The sequence below is a fragment of the Rhipicephalus microplus genome, chromosome 3 (assembly GCF_043290135.1).
Source record: "Rhipicephalus microplus isolate Deutch F79 chromosome 3, USDA_Rmic, whole genome shotgun sequence".
In the NCBI taxonomy this organism is placed as follows: Eukaryota; Metazoa; Arthropoda; class Arachnida; order Ixodida; family Ixodidae; genus Rhipicephalus; species Rhipicephalus microplus.
In genome coordinates, this window is record NC_134702.1 from 12911456 (window position 1) to 12936434 (window position 24979).

Genomic DNA, 24979 nt, shown 5'->3' on the forward strand with positions numbered 1-24979 from the left:
AGCCAGCTGCGCCGCCCCGTCCGTTAATCTGTGTCTTGGGAAGACATAAGCGAGTGGTTTTACGAGAAGAAGCGCATAACGAATGCCCACAATATATATATATATATATATATATATATATATATATATATATATATATATATATATATATATATATATATATATATATATATATATATATATATAATGCCACAGAGATTGCTCCTACTAATTATTTTACGAAGAGGACCAACGGGACGCTATGTGGGCATCTGCTGTGCCTCGCGCCTGCTCACGCATCTTGGCGCAGAGCAGCGCATGCCTCTGGTGAACGAGCACGAGCCGGGAAGACTGACGGAGTAGTTGTTGAGAAAGAGACACGTAGGCGGAACGCTTTTAGCAGACTCGTTTTTGTGACATAGCTACTTTTCTGGGCACAAGTTCGCCCTCAATAAATCATTGTGTGTTCCCCCTCTTGTATTAACGTGACATTCTGGTGGAGGTGCGGGGTATGATTGGAAGTCCCCTTGGCGCAAGAGAAAGAAGCCCTGACCCCCAGCGATTGGAGCCTGGCAAACTTAAGTACCAACCACTGGCACGCGTACGCTCGCGTCTACGCGTCAAAAGCGCCTCTCGGCGTCGGCGTCGGAGGGGCATACGCGAGGAGGCGCGAGGGATCAAGCCGGGCTTGATATTTTTGCACGCGTACGCTACGTCACCACGCGTACAGCGCGCCAACCAACCAGGGGCCGCGTGCCAACCAACCAGAGGCTGCGATGCCTCAGAACGTTATGCCTAATGGCCGCCGCTTCGAGGGCACAGCCGAGTGCTGAAAGCAAGCACGGAAACTACTCCAAACGTTCCTGAATGACCGCTTCGTAATCTAGAACGACAATGACACGACGAACGACTGCGAGTGCTACCAGCTTGACGTGGTTTCGTGTCGAGTTCGAGCGATGCCGACAAATCCAGTGAATGCCGGCCGGCGATGCTAGCACCGGTCCCGAGTGTGATCGTCGGCCGAGTGAAAGGAGCATGTCGGTGTTCTTGTGTTTTGATCTGTGACTTTCTGTGCTAAAACGAGTGTAAACAGACTTCGGAGGTTCGAAGGTTTGAGCGTGAGCCCTCGCCTACCGCGGAGGCAATTAAGAGCGGTGTCATCAGCATCCAGCGCAGGCCTCTACCGTCTAGTTCGTATGAACCAACATATGCGAGGAACATCGGCTGAAAAAAAAACTCTACGGTAGTTTCCGTCGCAACATAGACACCATATACGACGCCTGAAACATCGCGTAGTTCATACGGAGGAGTTTTTATCTGCATGCTGTTTCTTTTCAACATCGGTATTCATCATCGCTGAAAGCGAACCTCGCACTAGCCAACATATTTCGGTGATGTGAAAACTACGTACTTATAGAAGTGTATTCGCGGATTGTACGACGCTGAAACATTCGTTGGCTTCGGTGGAAATCGTTTTTGTGTGTTGCCAAGCTAATAACAAGCGTGCGCTGGTTGGTAGCAGTGTGAGGTGACTTCGTGTCGGGTACCACCAACGCTGAAATATTCAGCTGTCAGCGGTCTCATTTCCATTCACGTACAAGACAGAAACTCGAGCGTGCGTTGCTGTGGTGATCGAAAAAGAAAGTTGCATGATTAAGTGCTGCTGGTATTGTCTGCTATTTCACTTCTCGCTTCTGCTTCTCTGCCACGCTCAGTAGCACATACGTTGTTTGGAGGCATTCTAACACATACACATTCTTAACTTATAGTTCATTTTGATACTCATAGCTATAGTCATACAATGGCGCTTCTTCGTCGTTTTACAGTTTACTATAATATAACGCGCGTTTTGTTTACAGCTGGACAGATAACTTAAAACTTTGTGAGAAGCACCTGATTTGAAATCAGCTGCACGATGACACGATAGTTGGAAGAGAAGATCACCACATGTATGCACAGAATGAATGAAGGTGCACTAGTATGTTACTGCACTTTGTATAGAAGAAATGCAAAAAGTACCTCATGGGACTTATGAGACCCTTCAGAACTGTGCATGTATTTATCTGTTCCTCCAGACTGTAATGAGCTGAAGATATTATTTGATGGTTTCGAACATTGAATATTTGAATGTGTTATATATATATATATATATAATGGGAGTAATAACTCAATGGGCCAGTTAGTCTTCGTGAACGTATGGGATATGGCACAACGGGAGCGTTGTCAACAAGGATAACTGTCAGTATAACTCATCCCCTGATGAAGGGAGGACCCCTCCCGAAACTGTTGGGAAATAAATATATTTATCCTTGTTGACAACGCTCCCATTGTGCCATATCCCATACCTTCAGGAAGACTAACTGGCCCATTGAATTATTACTCCCACTATCCTTATCTGTCCCATCAAAAATTTTGGGCATGCTTTGTTGCATTATAGGGTATTTTGACAATTGATGACATGTGAAAGCCACAGTGCTTGGCTGTAATCTCAAAACCAATGTCTGTCTCATCAAGAAGTGTCAGATGCATTTTGTAGATGCTAAAGGATATTTAAACTACCAGCAAAGTGCTAAAGCCTTCACAGCACTGATCTGCAATCACCATCCATCTTAGAAGTCATTTGTAGTGCTCTCTAACACGTTCAAATAAAGTTATCAAACACTGGATTGATCTACGTGGTTTGATTCCTAATACCAGTGTGTCCGACTTTTTGGAGGCACTTGTGTTATAATATTGTTCTATTTCTCTGATTTCTTACCGAGGTGCACTCAAGGGGAGTGATATTTGTTTACCTTGGCATGCTTATTGTGATATTACTGTATAAATCCTTTCATTTTATATATATGTACACCACATTTGCAGTAGCCTCACATTGGGCTGCCGTATTTGAAAATAAATATACCATCCGAAAGTGTTCCACGCTGTGCTAGGTTCCAATCTGATCACTAATATCTGTTGCATCATGATGCGTTGGGTGTGTTTTGTTGCATTGGAGAACATTTTGGCTGCCTTCCATAAAGGGTTCAGTTTAAGTATTATGACCAATATCTGTGACTTCATAAACAGTTGGGTGTCGTTTGTCATTTTAGAGAATACTTTGACTAAAGGCAACGTCCAGAAGTCTTGCATTAAGGTTTCAGTTCTAATATTGTGACCGATATCTGTGACTTCATGAACAGTTGAGTGTCGTCTGTCGTTTTAGAGAATACTTTGACCAAAGACAATGTCTAGAAGTTTTGCATTAAGGTTTCAGTTCTAATATTATGACCGATATCTGTAACTTCATGAACAGTAGGTGTTGTCGGTCGTTTTAGAGAATACTTTGACGAAAGACAACGTCCAGAAGTCTTGTATTAAGGTTTCAGTTCTAGTATTACGACCGATATCTGTGACTTCATTGATTGATTTGTGGGGTTTAACGTCCCAAAACCACCATATGATTATGAGAGACGCCGTAGTGGAGGGCTCCGGAAATTTTGACCACCTGGGGTTCTTTAACGTGCACCCAAATCTGAGCACACGGGCCTCGACATTTCCGCCTCCATCGGAAATGCAGCCGCCGCAGCCGGGATTTGAACCCGCGACCTGCGGGTCAGCAGCCGAGTACCTTAGCCACTAGACCACCGCGGCGGGGCATCTGTGACTTCATGAACAGTTGGGTGTTGCCTGTCGTTTTAGTAAATACTTTGACTAAAGGCAACGTCCGGAAGTCTTCCATACAGGGTTCAGTTCCAATATCATGACTGATATCTGTGACTTCATGAACAGTAGGGTGTTGTCGGTCGTTTTAGAGAATACTTTGACTGAAGAAAACGTCCAGAAGTCTTGCATTAAGGATTCAGTTCCAACATTATGACCGATATCTGTGACTTCATGAACAGTTGGGTGTCGTCTGTCGTTTTAGAGAAAACTTTGACTTAAGACAACGTCCAGAAGTCTTCCACTATGGATTCAGTTCTAATATTATGACCGATATCTCTGTCTTCATGAACAGCTGGGTGTCGTCTGTCGTTTTAGAGAATACTTCGACTACAGACAACGTCCAGAAGTCTTCCATACAGGGTTCAGTTCCAATATTATGACCGCTATTTGTGACTTCACGAACAGTTGGGTGTCGTTTGTTGTTTTAGAGAATACTTTGACTAAAGACAACGTCCAGCAGTCTTGTATTAAGGTTTCAGTTCTAGTATTACGACTGATATTTGTGACTTCATGAACAGTTGGGTGTTGTCTGTCGTTTTAGAGAATATTTTGACTAAAGACAACGTCCAGAAGTCTTCCATACAGGGTTCAGTTCCAATATCATGACTGATATCTGTGCCTTCATGAACAGTTGGGTGTCGTCGGTCGTTTTAGAGAATACTTTGACGAAAGACAACGTCCAGAAGTCTTGTATCAAGGTTTCAGTTCTAGTATTACGACTGATATCTGTGACTTCATGAACAGTTGGGTGTTGTCTGTCGTTTTAGAGAATACTTTGACTAAAGACAACGTCCAGAAGTCTTCCATACAGGGTTCAGTTCCAATATCATGACTGATATCTGTGACTTCATGAACAGTTGGGTGTCGTTTGTTGTTTTAGAGAACACTTTGACTAAAGACAACGTCCATAAGTCTTTCACAACGGGTTCAGTTGCAATATTATGATCGATATCTGTCACATCATGAAGTGTCAGGCACAGTTAGTTGCATTAGAGTACATTTCGACTATGGAAAATGCCTGAAGGCATTTTACGCAGTATCTGGTTTCTATCTTATGACCAATATCTGTTGTATCAATAAGAACCAGGTGTGCTTTGTTGCATTAGAGGATATTTCGAACACACACATCAACCGAAAGCTTGCTACTCTGGCCTCAATTGTAGTCTTATGACTGACTTAAATCTGTCAGATCATGAAGTTTCAGGCGTGATTATTAAGTTGAGTGCTATAAAATATGATGTGTAAATATACTGAAGGTACCAGCATATTCAAGATATTGTTAATAAATTTGATAGTGCAGGTATATAAATGCGGTGGTTTGTAAACCTGATCAGGAGGGCAGCCATTGCCTCATTCACCAAAGAGAGGAGGAGGGGGGGGGCTCAATGTCAACACCATATATTAACATAATAGGGAAGGGGCGCTAAGTCAGCCCCTACAAGGAGGGGGGCGGGGCAGTGCGACAAACTTTTGCCCCCCCTCCTTAAGGAGAACTCTGCACACACCTATGATAGACGTACAGTATGCTAGACGTGAATGTTCATTCGCGGGAGTGGCGCACGCACCGAGGTTGATTTGATTTGATATGTGGGGTTTAATGTCCCAAAACTACCATATGATTATGAGAGACGCCATAGTGGAGGACTCCGGAAATTTTGACCAACTGGGGTTCTTTAACGTGCACCCAAATCTGAGCACACGGGCCTACAACATTTCCGCCTCCATCGGAAATGCAGCCGCCGCAGCCGGGGTCCGAACGCACCGATGTTGATTTCTGGTGCATACCGCCGTAATTACTTTGGGCACTGGAATGTTATTTACTTCTAAAATATTCTAAACTGTGGTGGGTGAAGCACTATCAATTTTCTAACGTGTTCTCATATCCTCTAAAACATATAAACCCGCTCCAGTTAGGAACGTGCCGTTCTGTGCTGAACGTAGACAGTTCTAGGCCAAAAGGTCAAGCAACATTGTGCACCGGCCTTGGACGCGTGGGCGTCACCGCGGTTGACGCGTGCCAGTGGTTGCGTGCCCTTTTCCTCCACAGGCGCGACTAGACGCTTTTGACGCATAGGCGCGTGCGTACGCGTGCCAGTGGTTGGCACTTTACTCCAGTACACCAGCGTTCAAGTCGCCACCTCCGAGGTGAGTCACCTGAATGCGGACGATTCCTCACTACTCCAGCAACACGGGCAGCGGTAACCGCCAATCTCAGGGAAATGGCCAATCCAGCTTCAACATCTGAACTCATTGTGTCTCCCCCGTGCTAACCTGAACCCTTCCACGGTGACGCGCACGAAGATGTGGAATACTGGCTGGAGCATTTCGAGTGGGTCGCAAGGACCAATGCCTGGGATGAGGCGAGGAAATCGGGCCGCGTGTACTTTGCGTTGGAGGATGGAGCGAGAATATGGTTTGAGAACCACGAAGGGGCAACAGCGACGTGGGAAGACTTTCGGCAGCAGTTGCTTGCTGCGTATGCCAGCACGGATCGCCGGGAAAGGGCAGAAAATGCCCTTCAATCAAAAAACCAACACACGAACGAGAGTGTCAGTATGTATACCGAGAACATGTCCCGCCTCTTCAAACGAGCCGATCCGAACATGACCGAAGAAAAGCAAGTGCGCCATTTGATGCGTGGAGTCAAACAGGACTTATTTGCAAGCCTGGTTCGCAATCCTCCTCGTACCGTTGCTGAATTCCGCAGAGAAGCCACAACCATAGAAAGAGCCCTGCAGCAGCGTGCCCGTCACTACAATCGGGATGCCGGTAGTGAGCCCGCGGGCGTCCTTTTGGCAAAGTGAGACAGCAGCAACGAGACGCTGAGGGAGCTGGTGCGTTCCATCGTCAAAGAGGAGCTTCATAACATTCTCCAACCGCAAGTGCGTGTTACTATGGACGGGCGAGAATTTAACGTATTGGTTAATACTGGTGCCGATTATTCAGTCGTAAGCTATGCAATCGCAAAAGATTTGAAGAAAGTTTTGACGCCTTGGAGTGGACCAAAAATACGCACGGCTGGGGGCCATCTGATAACACCTCTGGGAAGATGCACCGCCAGGATCGGCATTCAGGGTGCCACTTATGTCGCTGATTTCCCAGTTCTGCCAGAATGCTCGAGAGACGTAATAACCGGAATGGATTTCTTGCTAGATAACGGTGCCATAACAAACCTGCAGAATTCTAGTATTTCTTTTTCGACAAAGCTGGCCATAGACGAGGAGACGGGAAGTTCTGCGTTGCGTGTTATCGACGGCGACGTAACCGTGCCACCACGATGCAGCGTCTTTGGTTGGCGTAAGGAATGACGCATTCGTCGACTCTGAAGGAATCGCGGATGGAAATGTCGAGCTGCTGCTAAAGAAAGGTATTTGCATAGCTCGAGGCATTATTCGCTTACGTGGTGGGCTTGCTAATGTACTGCTCACCAATTTCGGAAATGAAATTCAGCATGTCGCGAAAGACACTGCCATCGCTTTTCTGCACAGCTTTACCGAAGTTAACTTATGTGCCGTTGCGTCAGAGCCGCCTACTTTGGAAACTACGCATGACATTGGAACATCAGTTTCAATCAGCCGAAGCCTATCGCCAGCCGAGAGGAAAATCCTGGAAGACCTGATAGATGAATTCGCAGAATGTTTTTCCACCTGATCAAAAGTACGTCGCACGCAGATCGTGAAGCACAGGATTATAACAGAGGAAACAACTAGGCCAGTGTATCAACACCCTTACAGAGTTTCGCCGAAAGAACGAGAGGTTATAAAGAGCCAGGTGCAGGAGATATTGCAGGATGATGTCATTCAGCCATCTAGCAGCCCGTGGGCATCGCCGGTAGTTCTCGTGAGAAAAAAAGACAACACGTTGAGATTCTGTGTAGATTACCGGAAACTAAGCAGCGTAACCAAGCGGAATGTATACCCCTTACCGCGTATTGATGACACATTGGATCGGCTACGGCACGCCAGATATTTCTTTTCGCTCGACTTAAAAAGCGGATATTGGCAAATCGAAGTGGATGAAAGAGACCGTGAAAATACCGCTTTCGTAACCCCGGATGGCTTGTACGAGTTCAAAGCACTACCTTTCGGCCTCTGTTGTGCACCAGCGACATTCCAGCGCATGATAGACAGTGTCCTCACGGGGCTAAAGTGGCAGGCATGCCTAGTCTACTTGGACGATGTTGTGGTATTTTCTGCGACGTTTGACCAACACGTAGAGAGACTGTGGTCAGTGCTTCAGGCTATCCAGTCGGCCGGCTTGACCATCAAACCAGAAAAGTGCCAGTTCGGCTCCAACAAGCTTCGTTTTCTGGGACACGTAATCAGCGCGGAAGGTGTTAGCCCTGATCCTGACAAGACTGTGGCGGTCGCAGGATTCCGAAAGCCCAGAGACAAGAAAGAGGTGCGTCGATTTTTGGGCTTATGCGCTTACTACAGACGATTTGTAGAAAATTTCTCAAAAATCGCCGAACCTCTAAACAAACTCACAAAAGACAAAGAATCATTCGCTTGGGGTGAGGAACAAGAAACAGCTTTCAACGAATTAAGGGGGGACGCGGCACTTCGGGACCGAAAATCAGCCAAAAAATCGAGTTTTCGCGGACCTTCTTTTCGCGTTCCCGACATCATTGCGCACCTATTTACAAAATTTCATAGCCGAATACCATCAACTTTTATCGTTACTCAACTTTAAAAAACCGAAAACGGGCGTCCTGCCTTTTAAATTGAGGGCGAATAGCGCAGGCTTCGGCTCTACGATACGCGGGAACTACGCGCTCGATCGGCGCCATTTTGGTCTTGTTTGAAAGAACGCGTTTTCAGCTGTTTTTTTTATTCAGTAAGCAACATTGAGCATTTCCCCGGCTCGAAAAACGGGGCCTCAAAGACGAAGAGCCGCGCTCACTGCCATTGGCTAAACGGCGCACGTGACTGAAATGGCGCTTTCCGGTTGGCTGGAAGCTCGCGGCTTGCGCCTGCATACGCGACCCGACGCCATTTTGAAAGGGTTACCGTTGTGACGCCTCGAAATCGGCAGAGCACTCTGAAGCTTCTGATCGTATCGCCATGCCTGGAAACGCAAAAAAGTGTCGGACCGTGCACGCATTTGGTCGCAGGAAACGCAAAGGTCGTGGGAGAAAGTCTACGAAGTCATCAGAGCCCTTGGTTGACTCCGACGAACGATGTGTCGACGCTCCGCGGCCGTTCAGCGATGGTGCGACCGAGCGCGTTGCCTCCGACGACGATGACGCTGAAGCGAACTCCGGACGACTACGAATCGACGCCAAGGTGGTGACAAACGCCGAAGTTGAAGAAAATCATGCCCGGGAGAAAGCGACGCTCGACCGGCTTTCATCGGCGCCAGCAACTGCACGGAAAATTGACTTTTTCACCGCGAGTTGTAGCGAGGCAACCGCACAGGACTCGGACCACGCTGCTCCTTATCTGCTTATGCATCTAGATATCCTAAACGCGATAATGGGTGCCTTGTGTTGCAAAGCCTGCCACGGACCGGCTACGATCGTCAGAGGGGATCGGGACTACGGACTTGCCGTGAAAGTGCTAGTGCAGTGTGAAAGGTGCGGCGAGATCGCGAATGAATGGACTTCGCCCCGCGCGAACGGCACGAAAACGTGCAATCCGTTTGAAGTAAATCTTCTCGCTTCGAGGGCGATGGTGGCTACCGGTAACGGCCAAACGAAAATGAACGATATTTTCCCAACAATGGGCATCTCACACCGCGGTACGCACCACAAGACGTTTCAGCGGCATTTGAAGAACACGCTGGCACCCGCTGCAACACGAGCGGCTGAGTCCGCTATGAGCGAATGTGCGGAAAAGTTTAGAACAATTTATGATGACTTGTGCTTCGGCCACCGGGGCAATATTGCCGTTAGCTACGACGGCACGTGGAAGACGCGAGGCCATTCTTCCCACATCAGCGTGGGCACAGTTATCGAATTATTTAGTGGCTACGTGTTGGACTACGTCGTTCTTTCCAACTTTTGCCTAGGCTGCGAGGTGGGCCCAAAGCCTAGTAGTGAGGGCTATCAAGAATGGAAGGCTAACCACAAATGCCAAAAAAATACGAACAGCAAAGCGGGGCAAATGGAAGTGGAGGCGGCTCTAATTCTATTTCAGAGGTCGCTTGAACGCCATGGCCTGCGCTACACAACTATGCTGTCTGATGGAGACTCTAGGACATTTTGCGCCATACAAGACGCCAAGGTGTATGGTTACATTGACGTGCAGAAGGAAGACTGTATTAATCATGTACAGAAACGGATGGGCACCGCATTGAGAAACCTGGTGCAGAAACAAAAGTGCGATGGGAAAAGAGGCCTTGGTGGGAAAGGCAGGCTCACAGGTGAGGTGATCACCAGGCTGAGCACATATTATGGCCGGGCTTTGAAATCGCATGAAGGTGACGTGGGCGAGATGCAAAAGGCTGTGATGGCCACATACCGCCACGTCACCTCCACTGATGAATGCTCGGACCACAGTCTGTGCCCAGCTGGTGAAACTTCATGGTGTCGGCACAATGCCGCAAAAGCAAAGGGTGAGCCCGACCCCAGGCATGCCTACAATCTACCGAAAGACGTGGCAGAGGCATTACTACCGGTTTATACCCGGCTTTCGGAAAGAGCCCTGCTTCAGAGGTGCGAACGCGGCAAAACGCAGAACTCCAACGAGAGCCTACATTCGGTAATCTGGAGTTTGGCCCCCAAGGATCACCATGCGTCCCTGTTCGCTGTTGAAGCAGCTGTTGCAGAAGCAGTGCTGCGCTTCAACACGGGCAATTTGAATTCTGCAACGGCAATCTTAGGTGAAATGGACATGAATGCGACAAGTACTGGTGCCAGGAGAGAGAGAGAAAAAGACCACCGTCGCAGCATTGTCTCCAACAAGAAAAGAACAGCCTCATTGGAACTCCGGAAGCTAGTGAAGAGGAGGCATAAGCACAGAATGCATTCAGACTATGCTTCTGGTGCGTTTCGAGGTTGTCTTGTTGCATCTTCTGCAATAAAAATGTGTGCATACGTTTTTTCTCGATTTCTCAAAACGACAATTTTCATGTGCTTCCCATTATGCCGGAGCAATATCTCTTGTTCTATCTGGGTTATCATTACGATTTCTTTTTTGTTTCGAAGATAAATGCAGGGGATGTGTCGTAAAGTAAGTTTTATTGTAATAATTTTTGGAGAAAATTCTCTAAATGGATCTTTTGTTTCAAGTGTAGATGGGGAAATTTTTCATGTCATATTCAACATCCCACAACTTTGCTTCGAAATAGCCCAGAACAATGATTTATACTTTATTGCACACTGTGAACATACCGAATTGGTTCTATAGGTTGCACATCAATATCCAAGTTACAGTTAATTAGCTAATTAGGCCTTAATTGAAAAAGTCGCAGTTCATTATATCTTTAAAACTAATTGTCACAGCAAAAAAAGAATTAGATTTTTGAAATCAGCAGTAAAATCTACATAGGCTCTCCAAATTTGACTGAGGTACTCGCAAAAATAAAAGAGTTTTTGGAAGGTGTAGCATCCCCCCTTAAAGCAACGTTTGCAAAGCCCGCCGATCCTTGCCCACTTTGACTAGACCGCTGACACGGAACTCCATACAGACGCAAGCAATATTGGACTCGTACAATGGCAAAATGGAGAAGAAAAAGTGACAGCTTACGCCAGCCGAACCCTCTCAAAAGCCGAAAAAAACTATTCCGCGACAGAAAAAGAGTGTTTGGCAGTGGCATGGGCTATCAGCAAGTTCAGACCATAAAAGCGCTGTGCTATCAACGCTGCAGTTTCGCCTTCAAGGACTCCGAGGAAACCATCGTCAGGTGAAGATGTTAGGACGCTTTACCTGGAATGGCTGTGCCTGAAAGGATATCCTACAGCAACTACGAAGCTTGAGGTTCCATTCCAGCTCAGTGATACGACGGTGGTGAGAAAAAAGCCCTAGAATATGTCATGAGAGAAGAAAGTGTGGCTTCAGAACGAGATTCAAAAGATGTTGGATGCGCTGAGTATCCGTCCATCCACGTCTACGTCCTCTTCACCCATCACCATTGCACCAAAGGAAGATGGAAGTCTTCGACTCTGCACGGACTACAGACAAATTAATAAGCAGACTGAGCTTTTTCCGTTTCCTATGCCACGTCTAGACTCCATACTAGATGACATGGGTGGCTGCAGAGTTTTCTCGTGCATTGACCTATGTAAAGGATTTTGGCAAGTTCGGATTTCTGAAAAGTGCAAGAAATATTCTGCTTTCATCACGCCGTTTGACATCTATGAGTATAACCGACTTCCATTTGGATGGAAGAACTCACCCGCTTGGTTCCAGAAAATGATGAACGACGTCTTGCGACCATTTCTCGGGAAGTTTTGTAACATCTACATAGACGATATAATAGTATACTCCCGCAACGAGAAAGAGCACCCAAACCTTCTGGCTAGTGTACTTCAAGCACTTTGTGACGCCGAGCTCAAAATAAATGACAAGAAGAGTGAGTTTTTCCAAAGTAAAGTGGTGTTTCTTGGAAGAGTATTTGACGGCCAAACCAAGACAACAAAACGAGAATCAGTCGAACGAATCGCAAAAATGCAGAAGCCATATGACTTGCACTCTTTGCGGGTATTTCTGGGTATTGCAGGGCATTTCTGGCCATTCATTAGAGATTATGCGACCAAAACCAAATGCCTCACAGAAATGACTAAGAAGAATGTGCCATTTCAGTGGACAGCAGAGTGTGAATCTGTTTATCACAGCCTTGTGACCATTATTTCATCGAATCCGGTCCCGACTCTTCCAGACTTCACGTTGCCCTTTGAACTGAACACCGATGCTTCTTATTATGGCACAGTGCTTTACTAGAGAGATACCGACTCTCCACGGAGCTGTTAACAGAGGGTCGTCGGGTACTATTCGTACACCTTTTCAAAAACTCAACTGAACTACACAACTACAGAGAAGGAAGCCTTGGCAGTCTCAATGGCCGTACGCTAGTTTAGACCTTACCTGGATGGCAGGAGCTTCAATCTCTTTACGGATCACCAAGCCTTAACGTATATCCTTAACCTCGCCGAGCCTTGAGGAAAAATTGCTAGGCGTGTGAGAAAACTCCAGCAGTTTACTTTCATGGTCCACCACAGGCCTGGAGAACACCTCAAGAACGCAGATGCGCTTTCAAGACTTGCGGTAATCCCTGATTATAAAAATGTCAACGCAACATTGTTGTGGGAAGGAGCTGAAGAACTTAAGTTCCATAACGGAACGTTCACAGCCCCAGAAACAATGGTGCCTCGAATTTTGGAGCTCAATTACGACTCCCCGCACTCAGGTGGACATGACGGCTTTTGAAGGACATATCACAAGATTCGTCAGAGTTTCCAGTGGAAACACATGAAAGAGGACGTTCAACGATATGCTCAGTCTTGTCATCAATGTCAAGTTCACAAAGCCAAGTACCTTCAGAGAACAGACGAGATGGTTTTGCCTCAACATTCCAACGTACCATTTGAAGTCATTCATCTGGATTTCGCAGAGCTCAAGAAGAAAGCTGCAGAAGTAAGAAGAACGTTTCCTAGTGGCAATAGACCAGTGCACAAGAATAGTGGCCGCACGGCCGGGAAGGAAAGACGCAAATAGTGTGATCGCTCTTTTGAGTCGAGAGATGTTCAAGAATACGAAAATAGTAATATCAGACAATGGGCCAGCGTTCCTCAGTCAGCGTTAGCAAGATTGGGCGAAGGAACAAGGAGTTGTATTGCGACGCTGCGCTCCATACCATCCTGCAGGAAACGGCATGGCTGAAAGAATCATTCGGGATTTGAAGCAGTTCATTACAATGTATCCAGGTTTTCAGGGTGGATGGAAGTGCTGCTTGGAGGCAGCTGTCGCTCATCACAATCGGTCGCACACTGAGAGCATCGGCTATAGCCCATATTTTACAGCCTTCGGAAAGGTACCAGTGCTTCCTGCTGATCAAGAACTTTGCATTGCAGACTGCCTGCAATTGTGCGAAAAACGAAAAATTTTCGGAAGCCTACCAGCGATACCGGGAAAGTATGGAGAGAAACTTTGACCGTCGCCATAACACGCGGATACCTCAGATACAACTGAACGATCTGGTGCTTGTCAGAAAAGGCCTTCCCGGCCCAAAGCAAATGTACATGGAACCTTACCGCGTGGTGCAGATCGCAGTGCAACATGGCGTCCTCAAAAGGGTCGGTTACACCAACGATGATGATGTGCTGGATTTTGCGACCATTGGAAACGTTTCCATGTATCACCCCAGGAGTGATGAGTCTTCAAAGAGGGGGAGTGTACGTGGACGTGAGGCAGGGTTGGAGGGAGACGAGGAGAAAGAAGAGGTTAGAAATAAAGAAGATGGCTGACACCCCAGCCTAGTACTGTGTATTATTACAATATAAATATATATACACACCCACACATAAACACTAAAAATAAAAACAAACGCCCCAGCTCGTCGCGATGCGCCGACGCGTGCTTATCTTTCATGCGTACTTTGCCCCACGGATTGGGGGGAGGGGGATTTAGATGCTTGTGTGTGCGCGCTTATCCCTTGGTGGGGAGAATCGTGTGCAGTTGGCTTTTACCGGAACGATTGCGTTAGTTGCCGGGCCCACAAAGGTCACGTCGGTCTCTGCACAGCGAAAAGAGCACGCTTTTCATACACAGCTAGGTATAACAACTGGGCACCTCTTAGTTTGAACTCATCAGTACCTGTGATTACATATTGTGCACCGTTTTTGTTTAAACAGCGCGTTGCGTGTCGAGTGGTAAACATTGTTAGTTTGCTCTTGTCCTGTGTGTATCGTTTTCGTGCATCATCTGTGCGAGAGCAGCACGCTGCACGTTACGATCTGCTTGCGGTTCTCAGCGTGGCACTCCAAGCTGTTGCGGTCGCATTCATTGCTTTGCCCTTTTGGCAAAACTGCGACTTTTTTTTTAACGTATTTACGGCCTTTAATCTACCGCTGCGCGCCCTTGAAGCTCGTAGATCACTATCGCGTCACCGCAACCGCGGTTTCGTACGTGGTGGTTGCGGCAAACGGTAGTTCCTTTTACAATCCTCGTGCGTTGGTATGCGCAGGCGCCAAAACTGAGTCGTTTTATGCGATCCAAGATTGCATCTACAGCAGTTCTGTCCGCAGAGTTTGCGGAAAGCAGCATTGATTTGACTGGTTGAGCGCACACTTTCGGGGTTCTGTCAGTTACGTCGTCGCCATACATGATCCTGTCAGCAGTGACCGCAGTTTCGTCCACAGCAGTTGTGGCAACAATAATCACACTCACTGTAGAAGACAGTGCGTGCACCAGTTGCACGCGTACTTCCAAAGCTTGGAGTACACTGCTCTCAGCCTTCGTTCAACGCTTCCCGTACTAAAGTTCGTATCACCCAACATGATTAGGAAATGTGTTCGGAGCATTCAAATTTAGGCCCAATGGAGATAGTAGAATTCGGCCGGAGATTTTCACAAATTTCTATCTGCCGCTGTTTTGGATCACTGATATTCTAAAGTACATTTAGATGAACACTCTTAAACTCATTTATAATAAAATGGGGTAGGTTCGAAAAGCCTTGAGCAGACTGAGCTGCTTTTTTGCCAATGCGGCCAGAACCCGCACAGAAATTTCGATTTCGAAGACATTTTCATGACAACCGTACAAACGGAAGAAACAGTCGAAATTCGGGAGTCTTGACAGCTATGTAATTGTCAAAAGAATTGTCCTTTGACAAAAATTGTTAAAGGACAATTCTTGTCAAATGTGTCTTTTGCAAGGATCTCTTACAAACTTGTTTACATTTTCCTAATTTTTCTTTTAATGTAGGCACGCTAGTGTCTACTGGCATCTCTTATACCCAATAGTCTTTTACATCAATGTTTCTTATGAAGAGGATCAACTTCATCAGCATGAGCAAGAAACTAGCATCCTGTTCAGAGCAATGAGAGTTGAACCAGAAGACAGCTCATACCTGAATGGGTGTAAGGTGCTGGAACTGACGATGTGGATGAGGTATTATCAGCGGTTCTCGCCAAGCAGGACCTCGATACACACGCAGCTCATTTTTCTGGTCTGTGGTAAGCAGCGAGGTCCGGTCAGATGGGCTCACAAAGGCTACGATGAAAATAAAACATGCAGTGAGCAACCATGCAGGATGCAGTCATTAGCTCAGTGCATTGGTAATTGCCGATAATTTGATATATGGGGTTTAACGTCCCAAAGCCACCATATGATTATGAGATACGCCGTAGTGAAGGACTCCGGAAATTTTGACCACCTGGGGTTCTTTTAACGTGCACCCAAATCTGAGCACACGGGCCTCAATGGTAATTGCCAAAGCTTTCCATACTTCTTCAAGATCTACCCAGTGATGCGGGACAAAGAGGTACCATACTTACTCGCGTAATCCTCACACTCGCATAATTCTCGCACCCCCCCTTCCCCCCCCCCCCCCATCGCCCAAGAAAAATACGATTTCTTTTTTTCCTCGAGTAATTATCGCACCCCCAAAAATCGCCGTAATAATGTTGTCTGCTCGTTCCAGCGATTTATGATGATAGCACGTGCCATTTGGCGCCATCTCCTAAGCATAGAGCATACTATTATAGCACCGAGATTCAATCCAATCTAAGCCAAGCCAAAGAGGCAAGTGGGCGTTGCAGCGTGTTTTGTATGTTGTGTCGGTAATCTTGTCACGTTAGAGGGCGATACTGAAGCTACACGGCTGCTTTCAAGTTGAAAGTGATTGATCATGCACTAAACAACAGCAACAGGGCCGCCGGCAGGCCTTTCGGAGCATACGAGTTTTGTGTTCGCTACTGGTGACGGCAGCTGAAAGCCACCAGGAAGCGTTGGGCCTACCGTGGGCCTAAAACTGGGATTGATGGTAAACTTTATTTCTTCAGGAGGAAACTGCATACGATTCTGTTAAATAGCCATCAACGCAATACTGGCGTCCTACGCTTACCTTTTGAGGGCTCTTGTTGAGCGACGAACGCTACCATTATGCCCGCAACGCCCACAAGCTTTGCGTATGGTATTCTAATTCTTGACTATTTGCTTGCACTTTTTGTGTCTCAAATAGATCTTGCCTTCTGTTGAACCTCTGCTTTTATTGTTGAGGTAAGTTCTAATTAGTACTTCTTAAAGCTTGCTGTAAGTTGCTGGAGTGAGAATCCTGATTTGCGGCCACTTCGTTTTCTTTTTCGCTCTGTACGTATTCGTAGAAAGTTTTCCCCATGTAATTCTCGCACCCTCCAACTTTGCATCAGTTTTCCGTCAAAAAAAGTGCGAGGATTATGCGAGTAAATACGGTTATTTTTAGTCATACACAGGAATCTGAGCACTTTGAATATTAAGACAAATATGAAAGTATCCAAATTCACTTTGATACGAAACGCAATCACTGTAAGTTTTGTAGTATTCAAAACAAACACCGTATAAGTTGCATGTAGCCCCCTGTAAATGTGGCTTGACTGCAACGTAGAAATGTCATGCCGTGAAAACACTAAACACTCCCCCCCCCCCCACACACACACACAAAAAAATCTGCACTGCAACGAAGCACCCCTTCACGGTTAAATTAACATATTACCCTCGCCTCGATTAATCATTTTTGAAAGTTAAAGAAAGACTTTCATGTTGCTATCTCATATATGCCGAGAAATCTTCTCCCTCTTTTTACCCCCCTGTTTCCTGCTATTTCACTTCGAAGCATTTGAAAAATATTCGATTCGATTCACACTTAAAAACTTCTACATACGAATTCACACCAGGATTTTGCTATTTGCTTAGCTATACCTTTATTTCAGTTGTTCTTTTTAATTAAATGAAAGACCAAGCCCCACAAGAGCCCCGAAAATGTGCTCACAGAGTGAGATGATGTGAAAAATTAATTACATGTCCTTAAAAGCTAGTTGCTACAGTTCCTCGATGCCAAGACACAATATGGGCTTGTTATCACGTGAACACGCAAGATATTGTGACATTTCCACAGCTGCTCTATCGTTTGTCCAGTGCTGCATATGTGGAAACAGTGCACAGTCGACCCATACTTGTTTCAGCCCAGGATCATGCGAAAACCTTGCGTCTCCCCACCAACTTATACCTGCTGTCCCCTGTTCGATCAGTGCAAGATTTCACAATGTGTAAGATGACAAATCAAAATAAAACGATCCCATTGCCTCGTGATCAACTTGGACTGTGTATTCGCGGGTACACGAGACACTAGAGGGCAATTTCACTTTAACTGGTGCCTTGAACTATCGTGAGTGCATGGCATAAGCAGACGATTGAGAAAGTCATGCAAAAACAGTCATCTTGCATGTTTTGGTGCCCGACGTCATCCCAACTAGCCATATCAGTGCGTGAAGTCACTGGGATTGACACTGTAACTTAACATCATGACAGTAGTGTCGATGTTAGTAGGTAGAGCATGTGAAGTTTACTTCAATGTCAAAATACGTCACGATTTCCCGAGCTTCACATTTACAGGTGATTTGTACAGAAAAGTGAACACAGCTTCGGAAATTAGTGCCAGTACGCCTTTAAAAAGTGTTGCTACGATCCCATTAGGTGATCACAGCTTATGAAGATTTGTGACTGTCATGTCAGGTTTCATTTTATTTTCTTTTTTTCACATGCCATGTGGAAGAAACGACATTGGCTTTGAGCAGCAGCACTCGGCACCTAAAGAAGCTGTTACCATTCAAGCAATAGCAGCAATAGTATTGATACTAAAAATGTTGTACAGCCACAATATTTGTTGTGTTTCACGGTACATAAGCAACCAGGTCTATCATGCACCAAACACAGCACTGCCACAATGAAACGCTGCTTCACATACCTACATAGTAAGATGACCTAGCAGTCAATGTAAAAATACACGATGCTAGTGATCACCAAGCCAAGCGCAGTTAAACATACCGGAGTTCACTCCCTGAGTGTGTGGCAGTTCTATGAGGAAGTCCTTGACACCACCCAGCTTGCGCACATCCCAAATGCGAACTGTGTGGTCCACAGATGCTGTTATCAGTAGATCTGAGCCCTGTCCCACGAACTCCATATATTTAACCTTGCCCTTATGGAAACGAACAGGTTCTGGCCACATCTGCAAAATGTAAATAAATAATCCCGTTTCATACAGGAAACATGAACGGGCATTAACTACTAAAAAAGAGCTATCTGCAACAGTTTGAAGACCACACCACAATGAGCAAATAAGCAATACTGGATGCGTTATTCGAAGGTCACAGGTTCAGTCCTCGCCGGCGACCTATGAATAGCACATTCGATGCTCTATTGCTGGTGGCAAGTTATCTTTTCATACACTTTTCTTCACATTTAAATTACAATTTCTACTAATAACATCCCGTATACTTTCCTTGGTATCATTGTCTGCTAGTTCTAACAATATTGTGTCTAGACCTTTCTCTCTTCAATGATAGATAAAGAAAGTCATATTCTGTGCCAATGTTGGCACGCTCAATCATATCCTGCATGTTAACAAACATTGGCACTGAAAAAAATTTCACAAGGGCTCCTTGGGGTTAAGGAAAGTAAGGATGAAATAAAGAAGTCTGTACAGTCTAAAAATCATTAGAACAAGCAGGCTCCATTGAAATGCAAATAGATCAAGCAATCTTCAAGGCCACAGTGTCCTTTGCTCTACCTACTTACCAACTCGCCAGTAGTGTTGAATGCATAAACGCAGCCCATGTTGTCTCCAGCTAATAACATTTTCCTCTCATGCAAAATGTCCAAGGATGTAAACCACACCCTGCAAAGACAGAAAAACTGGTATATGAAAGTGTTCTTTAGGCACAACCGGCAAAATTGTCAAAGGATAAATGTGTAGCTGACATTAGTATGTACATCCTACTTATCACTCTCAGCTACTGCCTGCAGATATTATGCGACGAAATTAAGTTTGAATCGTTTTTCATTAATGCTGAGCTGCCTCTCAATAATAGTGTTCTAGTCTTAACAAAAATTAGTTTTTCTTTCTTCTTTCCAACATATTTATGTCAAGCATTGCTCTCCACTTGGCAGACTTCCCAAAAATGCCAGAAACACTTGGTACAGTAATTAAAACCTTGGCTATCATTTCCTTTATTCAGTTAGCCCACTCACTTGTGCTTTCATTAGGCAAAAACTCACGTCATGTTGTCAGCACACGTCACCACCCAAGAGACAGAAAAATGTCTGTATATTTACCTTTTTTCTTTCCATTTTAATTCTCAATATTTTTTTCTCTCTCTTCTTTCCTTTCAGTCCCCAATCCCCTTCTCCACGCAGAGTAGCAAGTCAGCGACACACACACGCCGGCAAAATTCTCTGCTTTTCAATAAAGCGCTCTCTATCTCTCATTAGGCAGATTACCAGCACAACACACCAGTAGCTCAGGCATGTTTACATTATTTACAAAAGGATCGCTCCTTTCCTTTTCTTTTTATTGGTACACATCAATCAGAGACATCATGTACTCTGTATTGAATGGTTTACAGATATATGCAGGCAGATATATGCGAACTTCACTTTTACCCCCGAATGCAGAGATGTTACTTGACTCGCACTTGACTCGTTCTTGACTCAAGGCAGTCTTGCCGGTCACCATAAATCGTTCTCGAACTTGCGGACGACTTGAAGGCGACTTGGCTCGGTCGAAGTCAGGACAAGTTTCAAGTCAGCTGCGGGGCTAGCTTGAAAGTGACTTCATGCGTTATTCCAACATGGCCACCTCTGGAATGAATGTCGCGCGGAGGGTGGCCACTTTTGAGTTTGCTTGCCTCGCCATAAGCGTAGGATTTTCTGAGGCGCACTGCCTGCCGAAGATTCTTGGACCCGCTTTACGTGACCGAGGAAATCCGATGGCCTTGTAAGATGAGCTCGGTTCCATGCTCGGTACAGATTCGCGAAGAACGCCGTGCGGCAGCTGCTGGTTATGTTGCCGATCCTTGAAAGTGGAGACAACCGAAGACAGCCTGTGCCTCCAGTGTTGCAACTACTGATGGCTCTTAGGTTTTACGGTGCTGGCACATCCTAGTCACTGAGAATCTTGTCCGCATTCTGTAGTCGACAGTGTGCCGTGCGGTCGGAAAAGTTAGCTACTCATCGCAAAGCACCTGCGCGCGATGCTGGTGGGCTTTCCGCAGTCGCCCCGCTTTTTCTCTTGTTTACCAAGATCAACAAAAGGATACAAATCACTTTTGTTCCCAGAACTTGTTTTTTTTTATATATAACTGCAACCTAGCCCGCTACAAGCAGGTCCACAGGCGAACAGAAAGGCAAACACAGTGAAAATTGCGTTACCTCGTGAGCCCGGTCAGCACAAATACACGCCGTGGCGTTCGATCGAAAAAAGAAATAATGGCGAAAGAACCCAATGCGATGCTTGTTTCACCTCCAAACAAGCAAGCATGAATAAACGTGCCGCATTTGGGTGGCCACTAAAAACAGCAGGCAACGAACGCTTTACAGAAGCAACACTGCGCATCACTGTGGCGGCAGGCACCACGTGCAGCTCGTTAGCCATAAAATGGCAAAAATATGTTTGTGGTGCTTCGTATTTATAGTTATTTTAAAACGTATGGTCTTTTTTTGCTGTAACATGTGCCTTACGCAAACAACTTTATTATTAACCTCGTTAGCAGGCGAGCAGCGTGTTTCTGCTTTGAAGCTCATTCTTGACTTGACCAAGCAAGACAGCCTGAGCATATATGAAACGCGAAGGCTGACTAGGGCGTTTTGAAGTTTGCTGCTTGCTTCACGCCGACTTGCTCAAGTCAAGTCGAAGGCGCGAGCCAAGTAACATCTCTGCATTCGGGGGTTAGGCCTGAAACAGAGCTTCCTTGATAAGACAAGTGCGCAAGCTTCTGTTTAGAAGTTTCTATGCCACACAGCAGTTTGACAATTTGCTGAAAATATTGACCCTGTGCAATCAGCCCCCCTGGTTGAATGTTTACAATGCCCAAACCTTTTCTAACAACCGTAGCTATGCTGCTAAACAATGTTCAAAACACAAAGTGTGAGTGCACGCGTAAGAGGGCAAGTCTCTTACCTCTCGGACTCCGTGTCCCAGAACACCTGAGGGTCGCCTCCTTCGAAGTTCTGCAGCATTACTTTGCTGAGTAGCGTGGCAGTGTACACCTGTGTTGCCGTATCAGGATGAAACTTGATAGCTGCCACAGCTGAGCCACTACCAGTCTGCATAGAAAGGAGAAACATGAAGGAGAGACAATTGATATCTTTAGCACCACAACAGGCCCTAGCTCTCACAAAGTCCTTTCTGGTGCCCATGCGAAACTCGGTAAAACTGTGCTATGCAAGCCTGCTAAAACAGCCCTGCAGCAGCAACATATACATTAAAAGAGCACTGAAACAAACTTTTGTACCTTTTTTTTCCCCCAATAGGTGGGTTATTATTCATTTACCCCGACTAGAAGCCCCATTAACACGAGCTTGCTATGGTTATTTACTGAGACATTTTTAGAGTGCTTGGTGGTAGTTTCGGTTTCAAAGAGCACCAAGTTAGACAGGAGCAGTTCTGCTGTCAAGGTAATACAGCTGGCTACGTGACCATGGAAAATTGCGACGTACATGCCGCGTGCGAGAGCGAGCGCCGCAGCGAAAAAGAGCACAGCAAGCACACACAAAGCTGCATGCACAGAGGAAGAAATCACAGGTAGCACAAGCACAAGGCACGCGCAAGCAACCAGCCAACACAACTCGTGATGCAAGTTTGTTCATGTTGACACTGCATTGATGAAAACGTCGCGAGGGGCTCTGCATCTCGCTCATTCGCATGGCATGCTCTTTGAAATTGGTTTTAAATATCTTCAAGGCAATATTTACCATTGGTGTTTCATAGATCTTGTGCATGTCTCCTCTCCACATAAATCTATCTCATTCATTATCTTGCTTTCGAAATTTTGTGTCAGTGCTCTTTCAATTATGACCTTGGCTGCTGAACTGGAGGTTTATCACTGGAGGTTTATCAACTACAGTTTTGGCTGACCGTTATTCCACGCCACTACATAAGTATCCTGATACACTGATGGTAATGAGTTGTCTTGCAAATCAAGAGAGATGCTTAGAGCCCTTTGATGGTGCCAATTAAAGCTCGAAAAACTAACTCGAGCTTTTGAGTGCATTTTGACTCATTATCAGCTCATCTAACAATGTCAGACTTCAGAGACACATTCAAAGTCCACGAATTAAAGTGCTCCCAAGAAAAAAGATCAATAAGCCACGAAACATACATGCTCATGAATGAAGTACGAAGGTAAGTGTTGTAACATATATATATATATATATATATATATATATATATATATATATATATATATATATATATATATATATATATATATATATATATATATATATATTCATTCTCACTAAATAAAAGGCAGGGGCATTGAAAGCATTGATGCTGTCCGTATTCATTCATCCTTACATGCAAGATGAATTTATAAGAATAAAGATGAACAAGCAAGATGTCTACCGGCGGTGTGTGAGCGGTCTTCTTGGTGTCCCAGGCATTCCACAGTACAATCTCGCCGTTCTTGGATCCCACAGCAAGGAGGTTCGGACGAGTTGGGTGCCACTGAATACATGTCACTCGCGCCGATTCGTTGAACTCTGGCATGGGCAGAGTGGGGAGTGTGAAGCCAAGCACTTCCCGAGCCAGCAGCTGCCTCTTCAACTGAACAAGCACAGTTATAGACGAATCAAAGTAGTTGATACCATTGAGGTCAGATCGTATACAGCTCAAAATGGGGCCATTTCTTGCCACTTACATTTGTTGTGTTGTGTAGTGCATCTTACAAAGAAGAAAAAAAAAAAGGGCAGGAAACCAACAAAGACTAAGAGCTACAAAGAAGACACACACACATTCCACCTTCTGCACGAGTCTAATATGAATATTTAAGTGAACAGGGCTAAAATACCTGCCCTGCTATAATCAAGTAGCATTTAAATGTAAACAGCTAATGATCAACGATAAATTATTTAAGGCCTAGCTGTACCTTTGATGTTCTGCGCATCTCTGTAGGTTTTCCTGTGTTGTTATTCTGTACAATAAACAATTAAGGTGCCCAACTGCATAAGGTGTAACATTTACACTTTTTTTAAAATACTGGCGCTTCAGACAGATGAAGCATTTAAGCTGTCTGAGCCATAAACATTGTTAACCCAGGTGAAAATGTGTAACTGGGAATTCAACTGGTCTCAACGGGTGTTAACTGGGATCAACTGGTTTGAGTTGATTCCAGTAGTAACTGATTTCAATTGGCAGCTGTTACCAGTTACAACTAAATTGGAAATGGAAGCATATATAAGTTGAAAGGAAGCATATATAAGTTGAAATGGAAGCATATATCTGTCCGAGCTGTTTGGCAGCTTAGTGCAAAGCAACTCTAGACTTCGCTCAGCCGAAATGCTTGCGCCAGCTCTTCAGAGCATGTGCTCGCTTGTTTCTCCACCAGAAAGATGCAGACCATCTGGGTGAAATTTTGTATTTCTGACTCTCAACAATCGACGATCAATGAAAAGGGACGTCCTTACAGCTAACATGCCTACTGTCGAATACTTTTTCACGATCGTCTGGTATAAGAAACGCGTCAAATTTTCTCCCACACGTAGGTGCTACACTGAACTTTGAAGTGCAATTTTTAGATGATATCCCCCTTGACAACGACGACACACAAGTCACCTCACCTTGCCAAGTTGCTGGTCGCTGGATCCGTCTCTCAACAAACTGTTGTTCAGGCACTGCACGAGATTGTCTTTCCTTTTCGGCGCTGCCTTAATTGAACTGACGGCCGGCTTCTTCACATCGCTCGATTTCTTTGAGCCTTTTTTCCCGCTCTTCTTGCCAGCGTCACTCTTTTTCTTCGTACTCACCGAGTTGGGGGCACGACGACGCTCCGCCGTCGCTTCATCGTCGTCGTTTGCAAGTTCGCGTCGTCTGCGACGACCGCGACTACTTGGCCCAGCCTCGTCCATGAAGCCAGTCGTGTTCGGGATGACAAGCTTTCCACGTGTAGTACTGGAGCACAATAGCCAGCCGAAACCACCCGCACGCACTCAACGTGCTTTTACCTTTAACAGACAAGTTCAGGCACGTTGCAGGAATGGCGCGAACCTTGTTTTTAGCTAACGCCTCCTCTAGGAAGATGCCTGCCGCATGAGAAAAAAAACAGCTGCCACACTCTTTCTTTCCTTCAATTTGAAATGTTCTCGGTCGCTAGCGTCACCTG

At 45.5% G+C, this 24979-nt stretch overlaps 1 protein-coding gene across 2 annotated transcripts in view; it reads right to left on the reverse strand.

The window, feature by feature from the left end:
* The window catches only part of LOC119182121 (DNA damage-binding protein 2), a 41314-nt gene extending 16440 nt beyond the window's left edge, over positions 1-24874 (reverse strand). For both annotated transcript variants that reach the window (XR_012894187.1, XM_037433231.2), the window contains exons 1-6: positions 24438-24874; positions 23224-23424; positions 21778-21923; positions 19398-19497; positions 18645-18828; positions 15691-15833 (exon numbers count right to left, since the gene is read on the reverse strand). Coding sequence is in view for 1 of the 2 variants with exons in the window: in XM_037433231.2 (XP_037289128.2) it covers positions 15691-15833; positions 18645-18828; positions 19398-19497; positions 21778-21923; positions 23224-23424; positions 24438-24725 (1062 nt within the window). In the remaining variant the exon portion in view is untranslated. The remainder of the gene's footprint in view (positions 1-15690; positions 15834-18644; positions 18829-19397; positions 19498-21777; positions 21924-23223; positions 23425-24437) is intronic.
* Between the last annotated feature and the right edge of the window lie 105 nt (positions 24875-24979).